Genomic DNA, 15,915 nt, shown 5'->3' with positions numbered 1-15,915 from the left:
CTTGATTATGTCCTTGTAAACGGTCAAGGATCGTATCCCTTACAAAGAAATGAGAGAACGAAGAGAGAAACGTGTTATAAATACACGTAAGCGATCGTTACGGAGTGACTCTTTGCGCTGTGCTTTGCCAAACGCGAGCACGCTGGCTAATGTTAGCTCTCATTGGACCTCCTCGTAATAGCTTTTATGTATTTCGTAACTGTGCGTTTTTCTCAGTAATTGTCCGTGCAAAAAACGATTAGCTTTCGGAGATTCTCTTTGAAATTGCAAAAGGAAAAAAAACTGTCTTCTCTCACCTTCCTCAGTCTCATATTCGTCCTCTTCTCGGCATTCCGATAATCTTCTACCCCAGGGATACGGACTATGCGTCTGATTCCTCGACGGTAATCGATTAACATGCGACAGAAAATAATGATGAAAAAAACTATCCACGCCATCTGAATCCTCCCCGGAGGATTGTAACATATCTTTGAGGGCCGCCAGGGAGGTGATAGTATTGTAATTGATCGCCGAGACCAGATCATCTTCGATGTCACTATCATCCGTGGTGTCCTCGTTCTTGGACGCGCTTTCTTTCAATTCCTCCTTCATCGTTTCCGCTTGCGTTGCATTGGCCGTGCCCGGCTTCGATGGCTCCGTCTTGTCTTCCGAACTTGTCTCAGACTCGTCATCAGAGATGCTGGTAGATGTGCTGTCGCTAGACGACTCTTGCTCCTTCTTCTCACTACTCGTTCGCTTTTCCTTGCGCTCCTCTTCATCGGCGGATTCCTTGCTCTTCTCGTCCTCTTCGTCCACCGACAAAGCTTTCTTCAGCGTTTTCATCTCGTTTTTCAAATTCATCTTTTCTAAACACTCGCTCTTATCTTCTGCTTTCATCTTTCCATTGATGTTTTTCTGCCCAGTCGACTCGTCGTTGCCGTCGTCCTCGTCGGCGACGTCGTCGTCGTCGTCGTCGTCGTCCTCGTCGTCGTCGTCGTCGTCGTCGTCGTCCTCGTCGTCCTCGTCGTCGTCGTTTCCGTCGTCGTCCCGCTTCTTATTATCCCCGTTCACGTCACATTCATCCGACTCGTTTTGCTTATCGTTGCCGGTGCTCTCCATCGAAGAAGCTGAAAGAGAGAATAAATTATTGTTTTCATTCGCAAAAAATTAAATATGGTGTGCAATCGCTCGCTTAATTTCTTCAACATATGTTACGCCGATGTACACAGAAAGGATAAAAAATTAGGACGCAAGTTCTTTCCTGCATACATTTTTTGAAAAGTTCAAAAATTTCTGAAACTTTAATTTGTTGTCATTTTTTTAAGCCATTTCTTAAAAAAAGAAAAAGTTTGAAATTATTTTATCAAAACTCTGAAGCAGTATTTAGTAAATATCCGTGAGTATAACTTTTTATTTAAAATTTTCAGTTAGAGACCAGAAATCGTAAACAAAATGGTATATCAGTTTCAGTACGTCTATATATAGTGTGTAGAGCGAAACGCGCGCTATAGTCTCAAATAGTTTGGCATGAAATAGAGAGCGGGTGTTTTACCACTTACCGCAATGCGCAAGCGACATAATGCTTATTCCTACTATGTATATTATATTGTATTATATATAGTGCGTCATCTATAAGTCGATCCGACACTTTAAGACAGCCCGGAAAGAAGTAGAGTCTCGATTAAATGGCATAATCCGCGGAAGTGGATTTCATAATCATTTGCTTTAATTCAGTGGCGAATGACAACATCGCGCGTGAATCACAGGCCAGATGTATTATACGTAAGATCGCGAAAACAAAAGCAATAGCGATGAAACTTTAGCGGTTCTTTGGCCGAATGCCAAGTGCCAAGCATCGTTCGTCGTGTGTAACTCGTTTACTACATATTGGTCAGTGACGTAAAACAACGCTATCCGGTTCGTTGAGACCGATCCGCCAATAGCCCTAGCAGATGTAGACACGTGACGACTTTGATCGTGCAATCCTCGCGCGATCAAAGTCGAAAAAATGCTTTATCGCTGATAAATTTTCTTTTCCAATATCGCGAAATGATTTAAAGAGAGAGAGAGAGAGAGAGAGAGAGAGAGAGAGAGACAAAGAATGGAGAGAAAAATATATACTACTTTTATAGATCTCGATTTTACATATACGTATTTTCTTCATTCTTTTATCCGCATGTCTACATATATAACGGCAAACACTGTAAATCACAATGCAATACTTTAATAAAAAATAATTCAAAATGATAAAAATGCAAATGTATTATCTCGCGCGTACATATTTTATATATAGAAGACTTATCTCGAAAATATGAAAAAAAATTTACGATTGGATGTTATTCTTATGCTAAAAAACCATGAATGAATATAATATATAAAAAGAAAATTCAGATTATATTACACACAAAATTATTATAGTGATATATGTAGGGTGTCCTGCAAAGATTGTGCCAACGCTCAATGTGAGCGGGTAGAGCACAGTAAACTGAACAGAAAAGTCCTTTAGCATTTTTTGATCTGAGCTTTCTTTTCGTTGTTATACGATGTTAAAAATAGCTAATCAGCTCCTTGCCTATACAATAGAGAGCCGTCTCGTTACTCTGACCCCCGACGTCCCTCCTTTGTTTTCCGTTGTAGACAGGCGCTGATTAGCTGACTTTAACATCGTATAACAACGAAAAGAAAACTCAGATCAAAAAATGGTAAAGGACTTTTCTGTTCAGTTTACTGTGCTCTACCCACTCACGAGCGTTGGCACAATCTTTGCAGGACACCCTGTATATATATATAGTATATATAGTATATATAGTATTAATATATCATATTTTATCTATTTCTTTTATTTTCTTATAAAACTTGTAAATGATTAAATTGTTCCACTTGATACGAACTGCTTGATAATCTTCGCCGTACACAGATAAAATGGAAATGTGCAACACATACACTATTAATGCACAATCACGTCAGTACAAGTTTCCACGATTATCCAATATATATATATATATATATATATATATATATATATATATATATATATATATATATATATGCGCGCAAAGTAGAAATTATTCCAGATGAAAAAAAGAATATTTGCAATTTACATTAAAATTATTCTTATTCTTAGAATTTGATCAACAAGTGTTTTTGTACATGATGTCAGCAACTATCAGGGGTAACTTTTGCAAATATTTATAACAGCAGAGAAATTGGCGAAGCGTAACACGGGAGTATATATATATATATATACTACATATAATGTCTTTTACAGGATACGCGACATATTAATACCCATCGGCACTGAAAACAAACAGCTGTTTCAAGGCAGACGCCCACCGTTGTACGCGCATTGAACCGTTAAGCGTTAACCTCATTATGCAATCACAATTTACTTTCGCATCGCGCTCAGAGTGCGTGTATGTAATGCATATTAAAAAAAAAATCTACATATTTACATTTCTCCCGTGTATAGAAGCAATTGAAAGATTATTTTATTCAATTATGATACTGATAAAATAATCAGTACGCTTTGATATTAAGCAAAATTTTAAAATCTTTGTAGATAAAAATATTATTTTTCTTCTTGAATTATTCGATAAGAAACCAGATCATAATTTCTGTCGTAATGAGAATATAAAGTATACCTATTTAATCTTGGTCATCTGTTTCTATCGCGATTACACAAACGACAAAACGACAAAAAGGAAGCTGTGAAATAAATGATCTTTATCAAACATTTGTCTATACGCATCTATATATATATATATATATATATATATATATATATATATATATATATATTACACTATATAAACCCTAGTGTTTTGTCTCCGTGATTCACTGTAAACAGTGCAAATAGATTTTAACGTCACTATGGTCAGTTTTGGCGATACAATTTTATCTGTATCTTTATATGTATATACAATACATATCAAACAGCTTGTTGTCCTTTCATGCTCGATAGTTCGTACTCATTAAAGTATAAAAATGAAATATACGAACGTATATAAAGCTATGATGTAATAGCCAAACAATTACAGTATACATGTTCATATAACGTAAAGTACATATGTTTCTAATATAGTATTCTAAGAAGAATCGGGTTGAATTTTATCGCGCGGCTCAGTACACGAGTATACACTATGTATACGATCGTTTCGCGCGTGGTCATCCAAGACAATCCAAGTGGCTGACGACAGGGCGATCCATCTTGGCTCGAGCGCGTGACGATGATGGTAAGCACGTGCTCGGTAACAATTATCGTTCGAGTGAGTAAAGCGACCGCGAACGAAAGAATCCTGCACGCGAATCGACCAAGATCGCTATCTTTCGCAATCGTGAACATTGCAGAAACAGTACTGTTTCTAGCTCAATGCTTTCAAACATTTCAAAAATTTCGGTACCAAACTATATATTATTTATACAATTAATTTACACCACTTGTGACATTTCTCTATCAAGAATTTTGTAAATAATAACTTTATATAGACTTTATACATGTCATTGTACATTTCATTTGTGACAATTTTTTTCAGCGGATTATTCGAGCACAAACATGAGAGAAAAATATATTTCCAGCTAAACGTGAACGCGACAAGTTACACGTCGACACATGTATGATTTATAATGTATGAGAAATAAATGATGAAAAGTCATCATTACGGAAAATTGTCGAAAAAGTCTTGGATAAATTATCATTCAATATCATTTGTAAAAATTCTCTTATGCACTTTTGCATCGATAGTGCGACTCTGTATATCCGGAAACACAAACAATCTCTGCTACATGTTTAAAGAAATTGAGCATTTTAATATGCCAAAAGAGAAACTTGAAACAATATATAAACAGTATTGTAATGCTAAACTCATCGGCAATGCGTTGCCAAAATTTTCCACGGATGAAGTGTTATCGAGAACGAGAATGACGACGACGAGTTGGATCTGATTGATAAATCTCTGTCGCCACGTTGTCTGCTACGGATGACTTGCCAAGTCGAGCCAAGTCGCACAAATGTCATTTTTAAAAGGAGAAACGAGTAACATTTATTGTTACAGTTGTTATGATACAATGGGAGATGATGATTCTATGTGATAAAGAAAAAAAAAAAATATTCGATTCGCGACACTTCTCTCTTCTTTTCAGAACGCTCGCAAAGATCCTTCTTTTTTTCTTGCGTAACAATCGCAATTAATTAGTCGATATTCTTGAGCTCGCTGTTTATCATGTCATCGAAACAATTCCGAATATACCGAGTATACCAGCGACATATATTCTCTCTTGACAATTACAATATGCTTAGAATATGATCTCTCTTCTCTCTCTCTTTCTGTAAAAAAAAAAAACGAGAATAATTTGTAAATAGTAACTTTTTACGCGGAAAAATATCGTTTGTCAAGACGGTAAATGTAAAAGAAAATTGGTGTTGTGCGAATCATATAAAACTAACAACGACATATATGACTTATCATTACAAACAGCGTTATCGTGGTTTGTGTATCGTTGCGCTAGGATCGTTTATAAGCCGACATAAACAGAGACGATTATGCTCTCTATCGATGATATATACACACTTGTATTTTCACCACGTGTTTTCAATAAAATAGACCGCCGAGTACCGGCATGACTCGTCATCGCCACATTATCTAGCGATCAATTCACTTGTGCAATATGTCACCAAAGTGTCTTCTTTAATTTATCAATTATTCTTCGAATATCATTGAAATAAGAATTCCTTCGCCATTAATAATTTTTTAAATTAATTATAGCACGATATAAAAAAAGCAATAAAAGTTCCAATTATGTATTATATATCAATTAATCTGTTAGCATTGCACTTTTTGCATTCAGATTCTTTGCTTTTTCTCTCTCTCTCTCTCTCTCTCTTCAACGCTCAAATATATACAATATTTGTCTGATTATAGATGCAGACATTTTTGAAGATTGCAAGCAATGCGAACAAATCTTTTTTTATTCAAAAAACGGTTCAAATCGGAGATTTGAAAAGAAACTCCGAAAAAACGGAGTTGCGCAACTTTAGAATAATTTAGTTACGTAGTTGTAATATATATATATATATATATGTATATGCATATATGTATATAAAATGTACATGCAGAAATAATCATTAATATACAAAGAGAGAAAGCAAAAAAAAAGAGAGTAAAAAGGAATGAGAAGGAATTAAGTGGTTATTGAAATTTTAAATAAAATTTACAGAATTGATTATGCACGTGCGAAATAAATGTTTCGCGTGGCATTTGCTAAACGATGGAAATAAATTGCGTCATAAGACTTGAAATAAATTCACCTATGTATGATTTTTTATCGCACGAATCGCAGCCATGTGTTATGATAATCGCGCGAATCAACGAAGCAATATTCGATCAAGCTGTCAAAAGGATAAGAAAACCATTTGTACGTACGCGATTTACTTTAATTTGAAAGAGTAATCCCGATGGATTTTGCAACAGCCTCGTCAATTCATAAACGGATCTCGTCCACGTCTTATTTTCGTCCTATTTCCTGCGATCGCTTCGATATAATGATGGGAAGGAGGAGGAAATGTGAAAGAGTTTGCACGTTATCTTGACGCAAATCAATGTAAAAAAAATGTACCTCTGACCTCGAATCACCTCGGGCACCATAAGGCACCAGGTCGATCGATTTCCTCACATTCGCGCTCAACTCGCACGCACGCACGTATTATTGCGAGCGTGAAAGAGGTTAGGTTTCGCGTGTGAGTACACACGATGGCGAGCCATTGAGTAATTTGATGGCTCGAGGCTCGAGCTTCGAGTTTTGCCTTTCTCACTACTCGCAACAAACAGTTGCGCGAACAACACGAATAGCGTGAATGGCACCGTGGCACGAACAAAGTATGTCCCTTGTCCTCGAGCGGGGGGGGTCAGTATTCGTGCTAATCGTTCGCAACGATATCGACCGGTCGAATGAGTTACACCAATTCACCTTCTCGCGCTAAAGAGCCTATCGCCACCAATAAATTTGCAATATATTCACGCACGCGTACGTGCATCGCAACTTTTTGATTAGATATTATATCGAGCGAGGATTAAAACATCATAATCTATCTAACCTCGAAAGATGTCTTCTCTCTCTCTCTTTTTCACTCTTCTCGATGGCGATACGACGATAGCCTTGAATATTGAATTCTTGCTCGAACACTCGCGATTCGACACTCTTGGAGGACGGAATAATATAGCTCCGGAACGATAGCTCCCTTTTCAGTGACTATGGTATCGCGTCGTGCATTTACAGGACAGGTCGTGACGTGCGGCCGGCAAACTTGTGCCTTGCACCTCGCACCTTTTACCGGCAAGCGCCGACTATCCGTATTGTTTTGCACGTATCGGCGACATTTTTAATAAGAGACGAGTCTACGAGCGGCCGTCGCGCGAATCGATTATCGCGAACTGTAGCCGAGCTGGCCACCGTGATGATGTGATTCAGTCGTTCATCCGCTTCAGCCCAGTTGAATCGTATCCCGTACTCCGTAAGCACCGGTGGCGGTGGCGAGTATGCGTCGCGTGCGTTCGTGTCTCAGTCTCGATACGACTACGTCGACACACTCGACGCGAGCGACACACCGCATCCGGAAAACCAGACCAGAGATCTAGTTGGACAACATGCGCGCAATAATAATATATATGACTCGTATATATAATTCTATTCCACGAAAAGTATTAAGCCAAAAGAGATAAATCGGAAATAGAGAGTAACGAAAACTGGAAACCCCGACGTCCCGATCCCCGATCCCAACGAATCCACGAGTCAAACTTGGAGACTTGGAGACTATCACTGTCACCTGTCACTGTCACTGTCTCGCCGCAAGTGGAAAGTGGGAAGCGGGAAAGACGCTCGATACACGCCATACAACGCTACCGTGCGGCGTTTGTTTGTATTACTCTTATTTATCGACGAAATATTACTACTTTAGCGACTCTATCATTTGAAATTTCTAGATTTCTATATTATCGATATATATATATACATCAAGAATATGCAAAAATTGGAAATTATCTCTCTCTCTTTCTCTCTCTCTCCTCTTTCTCTATACAAATACACCCGTTCAAATGCAAGTTTTCATTGTGAAAAAAAACACCGCTTAAAGGAATTCGAAATAAAAGAAAATGTAAAAGATTTATCTGAATAAGGCAATATTTAGAATCGTAAAAAGTACCTGTACCCCTGGTGGGACTCGAACCCACAATCCCCGGTTTAGGAGACCGATGCCTTATCCATTAGGCCACAGGGGCTGCTCATGCTCGTCTGCAAAAATACATATGCTTGATACTTTATTGTTTGTAAGCGTTTTTAAATATATTATTCCGGATATTAAAATAATAGAAAGCGCACCTCACTTGACATTACAAATGCTTCAAAGCGATCGACTGACCAATCAAGACAAAGAGAAATTCTTTATGATCAAATTGATTAATCGATCAATTGAAACTCGTTTTATGAATTGTATAGAATATAGTACATGTTACAATTATACATTATATTTATCATACGTACTAATTGTTTAAACATATATACGGATGGAGAATTTCGAAAGTTTCTCGCAATAGCAATCAATCGATACGTTCGAGAGTTCTTTTTTTGTCGTACGATACGACATTACGACACGATGCATAATGTATGTATAACATCATTTGAAGTATTCACACTTCTTTGAGTGACGCGTGATATCCAATAGAAGAGTTTCTTTTCTAGGGACAATAATAAATCGTTAATTGCAATCCACATGACATTATAAACTGTCATGTCATTCGTTTCTCCTGTAGCTGCGTTCCGTAATTCACTGCCAGTACTGAAAATCTATAATGTACGTGATGTAAGCTGTAGATCTTCAGTACTAACAGTGAATTACAGAACGCAGCCACTATGTATATATTTACATACATGTGTAGCATGATTGTTGCATTTAATACATTTTAAGCAGCATGTGTAAGAATTTTGCACAAGTTATTAAGAGAATTTTACGTAAAGCTTGTTCTAAACTCTAAATTACATTTTTATTTAATAATATTCTTTTCCTTAACAACGTACAACGTGAATTACTTTTCTATATATTCATATAAATATGAAATCTCACACATAATTATTATTGTTGGCGAACATTTTCAAATTATGCAAAAAAAAGTTAGCGACAAGTATTTTTGAAAATATTGAAAATATCTCTGTCTTATTTATTTTCTCCATTGACTTTATCTTGTGATTTTGCGGTTGTAAAGCTATAGTATAATCGACAATCTTATTGGAGCTCTGATATGTGTGGAATATTTTCTTGTATACACCAAGCTAGAAACGACTCTGAATCTTTTACGCAGGTATGTGTTTAAGCATCATGATTTGATAAAATTTTAAGTTAAAAAAAATAGACGTAAAAACGGTAATAATTAGATAAGATTTTATTATCAAAACTTTAATCACATCATTTTTATACTTGTATGTTGTATGTAATGAAATTGACACATTTTTGGTATTCAAAACAGTTTGTTTTTTTTTTCACTTTCACCCATTTGTCTTTCGATAACAATCAAATAGTTTCATCAATTTGAAACAAATCGATAATGGAAGTACCCAGTACTGTATATTTATTTAATTGTATATGTATTCAACTGCACGTTGAATGTAAGATTTGTGTTATCGAATTATTAAATGTTATTTTATGAATAATTAAAATTATATACTTTTCTCTTTGTACATTTTTATTATATTTCAGTGGAATATTTGCAAAAATGTAATAGCTGCACGAGGTCCCGATCATTTAACGGAGAAACATGTATTGTTGACTCCTCATTGGCATGGATATTTTGCTGCTGCAGTATTATGGATGCAAGGACCAGAGATAATAACGCAGCCAAGTTTGGATAATGATAATAATCTGTTACTATGGAATGGAGATGTTTTCTCAGGTTGTTTGGTATGTAGGTTGTAAGTGCTGTTTCTGGTCAATTTGAATAATATTTGAGTAAATGCTGTTATCTTTTCATAATATACAAATTACATTTAATAAATTGTAACATGTATTCTTTTGGAAATATATACAACTAATAACTAAGCCCCTTTTAAAATTTTGTTTGAATTCTACATCTTAATTGTAAAAGGGGCTATTAAATGGAAGAAAGGGTACAGTACAGCTAAGGATATCTGTATATTTTATAATAATTGCATTGATTTTAGGCAAAAGATGATATCTGCGATACAAATGTGATATTGGATGAATTGCAATCAACTACAGATATTACATCTGTACTTCGGAAGATTGAAGGTCCTTACAGCTTAATATATTATCAGAAATCAACCAATACATTATATTTTGGACGAGATATTATCGGACGGCACAGTTTGCTTTTAAAAATAGATAGTAAAGCTAAATCATTGACTTTAACTTCAGTTGCAAACAAAAATATGAAAGGAATCATAGAAGTGCCAGCTATAGGTATCTTTGCGATGAATTTAAACAATTCTGGGATAAATTTAGCATGTTATCCCTGGAAAGAACCTGATTTGAGATTTACCGATGTTATCGAGACATTGGAGACAACTTTAAATGTAGACATTAATATTAGGAAAACTATATTAGATACTAATTCGTCGTTGACGAATTTATATCTACATCCTGATCTAAAAGAATTGGAATATCTAGAAAATATACCAGATAGTATAGATTTTAATGAGACATTGCAGTATTTATTGGAAAATCAAGAAATAAATGAAAGAGTTGAGTGCTTAGCACAACTCTTACATCGATCTGTGAAAATTAGAGTAAAAAAGAAACCAAATTATTGCAAGGATTGTATAAAAATTGTAATCAGTGGTGAAAATATTACTTGCACTCATTCCAAGATTGGTATACTATTTTCCGGTGGCTTAGACTCGGCCATTCTAGCAGTGATTGCAGACAAATACGTTCCAGAAAACGAAAGTATCGATCTCATTAACGTTGCATTTGAAAGATCTAATCAGATAAATAATCAAAAAATAAATCATACAAATAGCGAAAAGGAAAATACAATGCAGAAATATGATGTGCCAGATAGAAAAACTGGTCGACAAACATATTCTGAATTGTTACGAATTTGTCCCAATAGGAAATGGAATTTCATACAAGTATCTATCGATGTCTTCTCTATGTTTGATATCTTTCACATTATTTTTCTTTAATTATCATGCTTATTTTAGTGTAATATCACCCAAATGGAATTGCAATTGTATCGTGCTTCGCGAATTTCCGATTTATTGCACCCTTTATGTACCATAATGGATGAAAGTTTAGGATGTGCCATGTGGTTTGCAAGTCGTGCAAGGGGTATCCTTTATCCAGTTGATGAAATGTACGAGTCACCATGCAGAATATTACTCTTGGGTATAGGTGCAGATGAATTATTTGGTGGATACATGAGACACAGAACTATATTGAGACATAAAGGATGGGATGCACTAGTGCAAGAGCTAAATATCGAATTGGCTAGAATTTCTGAGAGAAATTTAGGTCGAGACGATCGGATTATTTCTGATCATGGTAAACAGTCCCGTTTACCCTATCTAGATGAGAATGTGGTGAAATACGTGCAGGATATAAAACCATGGGAAAGGTAAATTTAACTAATGCCAAACAATTAGTTGACTCGAGTAATGAAAGAAAATGTAAAATTATTTTCATAGATGCTATCCAACTGAGAAAATGCCAAGTGGATTGGGAGACAAGTTACTATTACGCTTGCTAGCTTGCAAGATCGGTTTCCAGAGTACGGCTAACTTTCCTAAAAGAGCTTTTCAATTCGGCTCTAGAATCGCAAATGGAAAAGAAAATGCTAATAATGTATCAGATAGATTGTAAAAGATTGTAAGTGATACTATTATTTTAATGTTGGTCTATATATATTTTTTTTTATTTGAAAAGCTAATGAAGAAAATCCGGAAATGATTAACATTATCGAGTTGCGACTACTTTATCACTAATAAATGTGTGCGAATGTGTTATGATTTCTTTGGCTTCCTCGCCAATAAATTTGCGTCAATATTATGCGACATGACGCGACTAGCAAAGTTGAATTAATGACTGATTAATAATAATAATAAATCGATGAAAATTACATATTTCCTATTCGGTATTTCACCAACGCGTTACCTACAGATATAAATTTCGGAAAATGTATGTATTGTTAATAAACAATGTATTTACATACATACATACATTGACCAATTAATCAGCAAGTTACTTTGCTCGGATTGGTCAATTCGCAACCACCAACAGTCCTAACCGTAACCTGTACCTGTAGTGTAATATGACCTTAAGTCTGGTCTTGGGATCTCATCTCCCATGATCTCCCATCATTCATCATTCTGCGGATTCTGCCGGTGCGTGGTGTATGTATATATGTACGTATATAATTATGTGAAACTGCATGAGAAAACTCTGTTATAAATTGCCGATATTCGGTGCCAAGTAATTTTTATAATTTTGCCTCTGTTCTTGAATCGCGTAGGTTGTATATGCAATGAGATCGATTACGAAAAGGGAATGTAGAATTTTTATAATTTTTCTACTTTTATGTGTGTGATAGCAGAGATTAATCTATAATGCTCCCTCTGTTTTTCTTTCTTTATATATATATATATATATATATATATATATATATATATATATATTTTTTTTTTTTAATTTTATGTGCAGTTTAAATAAATTTCGCAGTTATCTACTAAAAGACTTCTATATATTATAATATATAGAAATCTGCATCTATTAAAGCATATGTGAATATATGATAACCGCTAATAAAACTTTACAGTATAGTTTGTTTTTCATGGCGAGGAATTGTTTCTCAATGCATCGCATGCCATGTTCCGAAGATACATCTGTAAAGTAGTTTTGCCACCGAAAAAGTCAACAGACAAATGAAAGCGTCCCGGAACGAATTTATTGGATGTATTGGTGGATGTTTACCATTTTATGTAAAATTTTATTATTGACTATCAATATCGAAAATGAATTCTGAAAATGGGACAGTTTTATGGCATTTATGAACTTGTATAAAATTTTGTAAAATGACGAGATACTTGTGACATTTGTTCGCGGTAAGTTTATATTTATATATATATATATATAGCGACCTGAGAATATGTAGTAATCGCATAGTGTCATAGTTATTCGGTATTATAATTGCAATGTAATTTGTCAAATTATATGTAGCGTATCATTATTGTATGCTATAATTTGAATATTGCGATATACATTTTTTCAAAGAGATAAAAAGTTTGGTATTGTGATAGGTTTTGTATGAGATGATGCGATTGAATTTCAAAACAGTCTTGCTTGTATTGGTTGTTGCAACATTGAGTTTTTTACTTACATCATGGAATAATTGCAGAAGTAATTTGTTCTTTCATACCGCAGATTGGAAAACAAAATATCAACATAAGGTAAAATAAAGCAAATTAATATTTTTTCTTGAGTTTATTTGCACATGATATGATATAACAAGTGCAAGTAAACTTTTTGCGTTAGCTCATCTTTCGATATTTTATTTATATATTATTTTAATTTAGGATCGTTTGAGTACAGAATCGGGATATCAAGAAATAGATTGTCATATAAATGGCGATTACTCGATAGGATGTCGTAAAGAAGGTGATGAAGTATATGTACCATTTTCATTTATTCATAAATACTTTGAGGTCAGTAAAGTTTATCATTTCAATATTTTTTATATGATATCAGATAGATTACAATAATTTGATATGCAACATTGTAGATTTATGGGAAATTAGCTACTTACGATGGTCTGGAAAGATTTGAATGGCTGCACAGTTATTCAAAGATTGTGAACCCCAAGGGAAAGTATGATTCTCGAGGTGTATTTATGACGTTTGAAAATTACAATGTTGAAGTGAGGGATAGAGTTAAATGTATCAGCGGCATCGACGGTGTACCGATATCGACACAATGGGAAAGTCAAGGGTATTATTATCCCACGCAAATTGCTCAATTTGGATTATCGCATTATAGTAAGAATTTAACTGAACCAGAGCCACATAGGAAAATTATTGAAGATTCCGACAAAGTTAAGCAAAATTGGAATGTCCCTCAAGGTTCGATTATGAACAGAGTGTATGACAAGCAAGTTAACAGTTATGTCGTAAAATTTGCAACACCCGAAACTAGCATTTCTGGGATTTCTTTAACATTAGATCATGTACTGGATTTTGTTTTAAAATGGGATCTCAATATTAAAGATAATGGAAGTATTACAGTCGTACTAGAGTCGAGAGAAAAAAAGGAAACATACTATCTTCATTATGTTACCGGCAATACAGTATTACATAATTATAATAATCATGTATATTATGGAATTGGATTAGCTAATCATCAATGGAGACGTTTTACTAGAGATCTTTTAGTTGATTTACAAAAAGGTCTTTATTTAAATGATAAAAGTAGAAAGAAATTACCTCGATCCAAGTTAAAGGTAATTGTTGAATTTTTAACATAATTTTACTTGATATATTAATATATTTTATAGGAAATTAATATTGCATTAATATTATTATTTGTGTGTATCTGTGCTTATATAATAATCATCTTTGTATCTTAGGTAGTTAAAATTACCTTGTATGGTTCCGGTATGATTGACAATATGACATTATCGACTAGTGAACATATGGAGCAATTTTACGATGCGGCAAGATGGTTCGTCGCTAATCAAAATGTCACTTCTGGTGGTTGGCCGAATCCTGTTAAGAGAAAAGTAGCATCTGGAATGGCTATCCTTGAACCTGGATGGTATTATTATTATTATTATTAAGTTAACGATATATATATATGTAATATTGGTGAAACTAATTTTATGAGGAAATGTTATATGGTTATAGGTATTCTGGCATGGGTCAAGGTCACGCGATATCAGTGTTGGCGCGCGCGTATCATCATTCTGGCGAAGCAAAGTACTTACAAGCCGCTATTAGAGGCTTGCGACCTTTTAGACTATCCTCTGCTAAAGGAGGAGTGGCAGCGCTGTTTTTAGGTAAATACATCTGGTACGAGGAGTATCCTACAATCCCTTCCTCTTTCATTCTTAACGGTTTTATTTATTCGCTTATTGGTCTCTACGATCTGAAAATGATAGCGACAGTTAAAGACGCGGAGGAAGCGTCGAGACTCTTCAATCAGGGTATGACGTCGTTAAAGAATATGTTAACGTTATATGATACCGGTTCAGGCACAACATATGATTTACGTCATTTCACTTTAAAGACAGCACCCAATTTAGCTAGATGGGATTACCATTCTACTCATATTAATCAACTCCTTCTTCTCAATTCTATCGACAATGATCCTATTTTTATTACGACCGCAGAAAGATGGATAGGATACATGAATGGCAAAAGAGCGGCACACAATTGATCTATGCATTTAGATAGAATAATCCATCCCTTTCTCTTTTTTTGTTATTTATTTCAATAATTTTTTGCCATCTTTCTTATGTGTGCGTGTGTATATGTATATGTATATGTATATGTATATATATATATATATATTCCCAACAAAATTGAGATATATTGTTTTTTCATGTAATATAATTTTTATAATACAGTTATATATCAGTCGCATGAATGTAGATGAAATAAATGTGATGAGATTTGACACTACTTGATAAATTAATATCTATTAATATTGTATATAAATAATCGTTTATAGAACGTGTGAAAAGTAACAATAGGATCAATGTCTATATTTCTGAGAAAAAAGAAGAGTTTAACGAAATCTGAAATACTGAAGTAGAGGACTATGTCTGTATTTCAAAATTAATAAATTTCACTGTATAATGGTGCTGCCAATAATTGTACTAATACATATAGCGTGATTCTTTCATAACATACATATGATATATCAGATCATAATTATTTTTTTTT

General features: G+C 34.5%; 3 protein-coding genes and 1 non-coding gene across 9 annotated transcripts in view; 2 read left to right on the top strand and 2 right to left on the bottom strand.

The window, feature by feature from the left end:
• Nucleotides 1-7,819, bottom strand: part of LOC126853201 (dentin sialophosphoprotein-like) — a 39,857-nt gene extending 32,038 nt beyond the window's left edge. Inside the window, exons 1-3 of one of the 5 annotated variants that reach the window (XM_050598763.1) lie at nucleotides 6,599-6,871; nucleotides 937-1,106; nucleotides 297-906 (exon numbers count right to left, since the gene is read on the bottom strand). In XM_050598763.1, the coding sequence (XP_050454720.1) occupies nucleotides 297-906; nucleotides 937-1,106; nucleotides 6,599-6,620 (802 nt within the window). In that variant the 5' untranslated portion in view covers nucleotides 6,621-6,871. Of the gene's footprint in view, nucleotides 1-296; nucleotides 1,107-1,538; nucleotides 1,573-6,591; nucleotides 6,872-7,069 lie in introns of those variants that run through there. The other 4 variants (XM_050598761.1, XM_050598762.1, XM_050598759.1 and 1 more) reach the window with 4 other exon arrangements.
• Nucleotides 7,820-8,176: 357 nt separating this feature from the next.
• Nucleotides 8,177-8,249, bottom strand: Trnar-ccu (transfer RNA arginine (anticodon CCU)). The gene has a single exon. It is a non-coding gene; the product is annotated as a tRNA-Arg (tRNA).
• Nucleotides 8,250-8,840: 591 nt separating this feature from the next.
• Nucleotides 8,841-12,921, top strand: LOC126853212 (asparagine synthetase domain-containing protein 1). Of its 2 annotated transcripts, none has more exons than XM_050598800.1 (6): nucleotides 8,841-8,943; nucleotides 9,231-9,326; nucleotides 9,722-9,922; nucleotides 10,183-11,112; nucleotides 11,185-11,597; nucleotides 11,668-11,979. In XM_050598800.1, the coding sequence occupies exons 2-6, from the start codon at nucleotides 9,267-9,269 to the stop codon at nucleotides 11,840-11,842; spliced, it is 1,779 nt and encodes a 592-aa protein (XP_050454757.1). In that variant the 5' UTR covers nucleotides 8,841-8,943; nucleotides 9,231-9,266; the 3' UTR covers nucleotides 11,843-11,979. The 2 variants fall into 2 exon arrangements, with proteins under 2 accessions (XP_050454757.1, XP_050454758.1); XM_050598801.1 differs by adding an exon at nucleotides 12,795-12,921 and having other exon boundaries at nucleotides 8,878-9,326; nucleotides 11,668-11,848.
• Nucleotides 12,922-12,936: 15 nt separating this feature from the next.
• Nucleotides 12,937-15,473, top strand: LOC126853213 (D-glucuronyl C5-epimerase B). Its single transcript, XM_050598803.1, has 6 exons — nucleotides 12,937-13,080; nucleotides 13,276-13,425; nucleotides 13,552-13,680; nucleotides 13,758-14,471; nucleotides 14,598-14,785; nucleotides 14,875-15,473. The coding sequence occupies exons 2-6, from the start codon at nucleotides 13,288-13,290 to the stop codon at nucleotides 15,404-15,406; spliced, it is 1,701 nt and encodes a 566-aa protein (XP_050454760.1). The 5' UTR covers nucleotides 12,937-13,080; nucleotides 13,276-13,287; the 3' UTR covers nucleotides 15,407-15,473.
• Nucleotides 15,474-15,915: the final 442 nt, after the last annotated feature.

Source organism: Cataglyphis hispanica, chromosome 11, assembly GCF_021464435.1.
Source record: "Cataglyphis hispanica isolate Lineage 1 chromosome 11, ULB_Chis1_1.0, whole genome shotgun sequence".
Taxonomy (NCBI): Eukaryota; Metazoa; Arthropoda; class Insecta; order Hymenoptera; family Formicidae; genus Cataglyphis; species Cataglyphis hispanica.
The sequence above is the reverse complement of the archived record's forward strand: the minus strand, read 5'-3'. Positions and strand labels throughout refer to the sequence as shown.

What these genes read in the sequence shown, in the direction of transcription:
- LOC126853212 (XM_050598801.1), top strand. Translation starts at nt 9,267, where the DNA reads ATGTGTGGAATATTTTCTTGTATACACCAAGCTAGAAACGACTCTGAA. An exon ending in ACTCTGAATCTTTTACGCAG is followed by an intron (nt 9,327 to 9,721) that starts GTATGTGTTTAA and finishes ATTATATTTCAG; the next exon opens with TGGAATATTTGCAAAAATGT. An exon ending in ATGTTTTCTCAGGTTGTTTG is followed by an intron (nt 9,923 to 10,182) that starts GTATGTAGGTTG and finishes CATTGATTTTAG; the next exon opens with GCAAAAGATGATATCTGCGA.
- LOC126853213 (XM_050598803.1), top strand. Translation starts at nt 13,288, where the DNA reads ATGATGCGATTGAATTTCAAAACAGTCTTGCTTGTATTGGTTGTTGCA. An exon ending in TACCTCGATCCAAGTTAAAG is followed by an intron (nt 14,472 to 14,597) that starts GTAATTGTTGAA and finishes TTTGTATCTTAG; the next exon opens with GTAGTTAAAATTACCTTGTA. An exon ending in GCTATCCTTGAACCTGGATG is followed by an intron (nt 14,786 to 14,874) that starts GTATTATTATTA and finishes ATATGGTTATAG; the next exon opens with GTATTCTGGCATGGGTCAAG.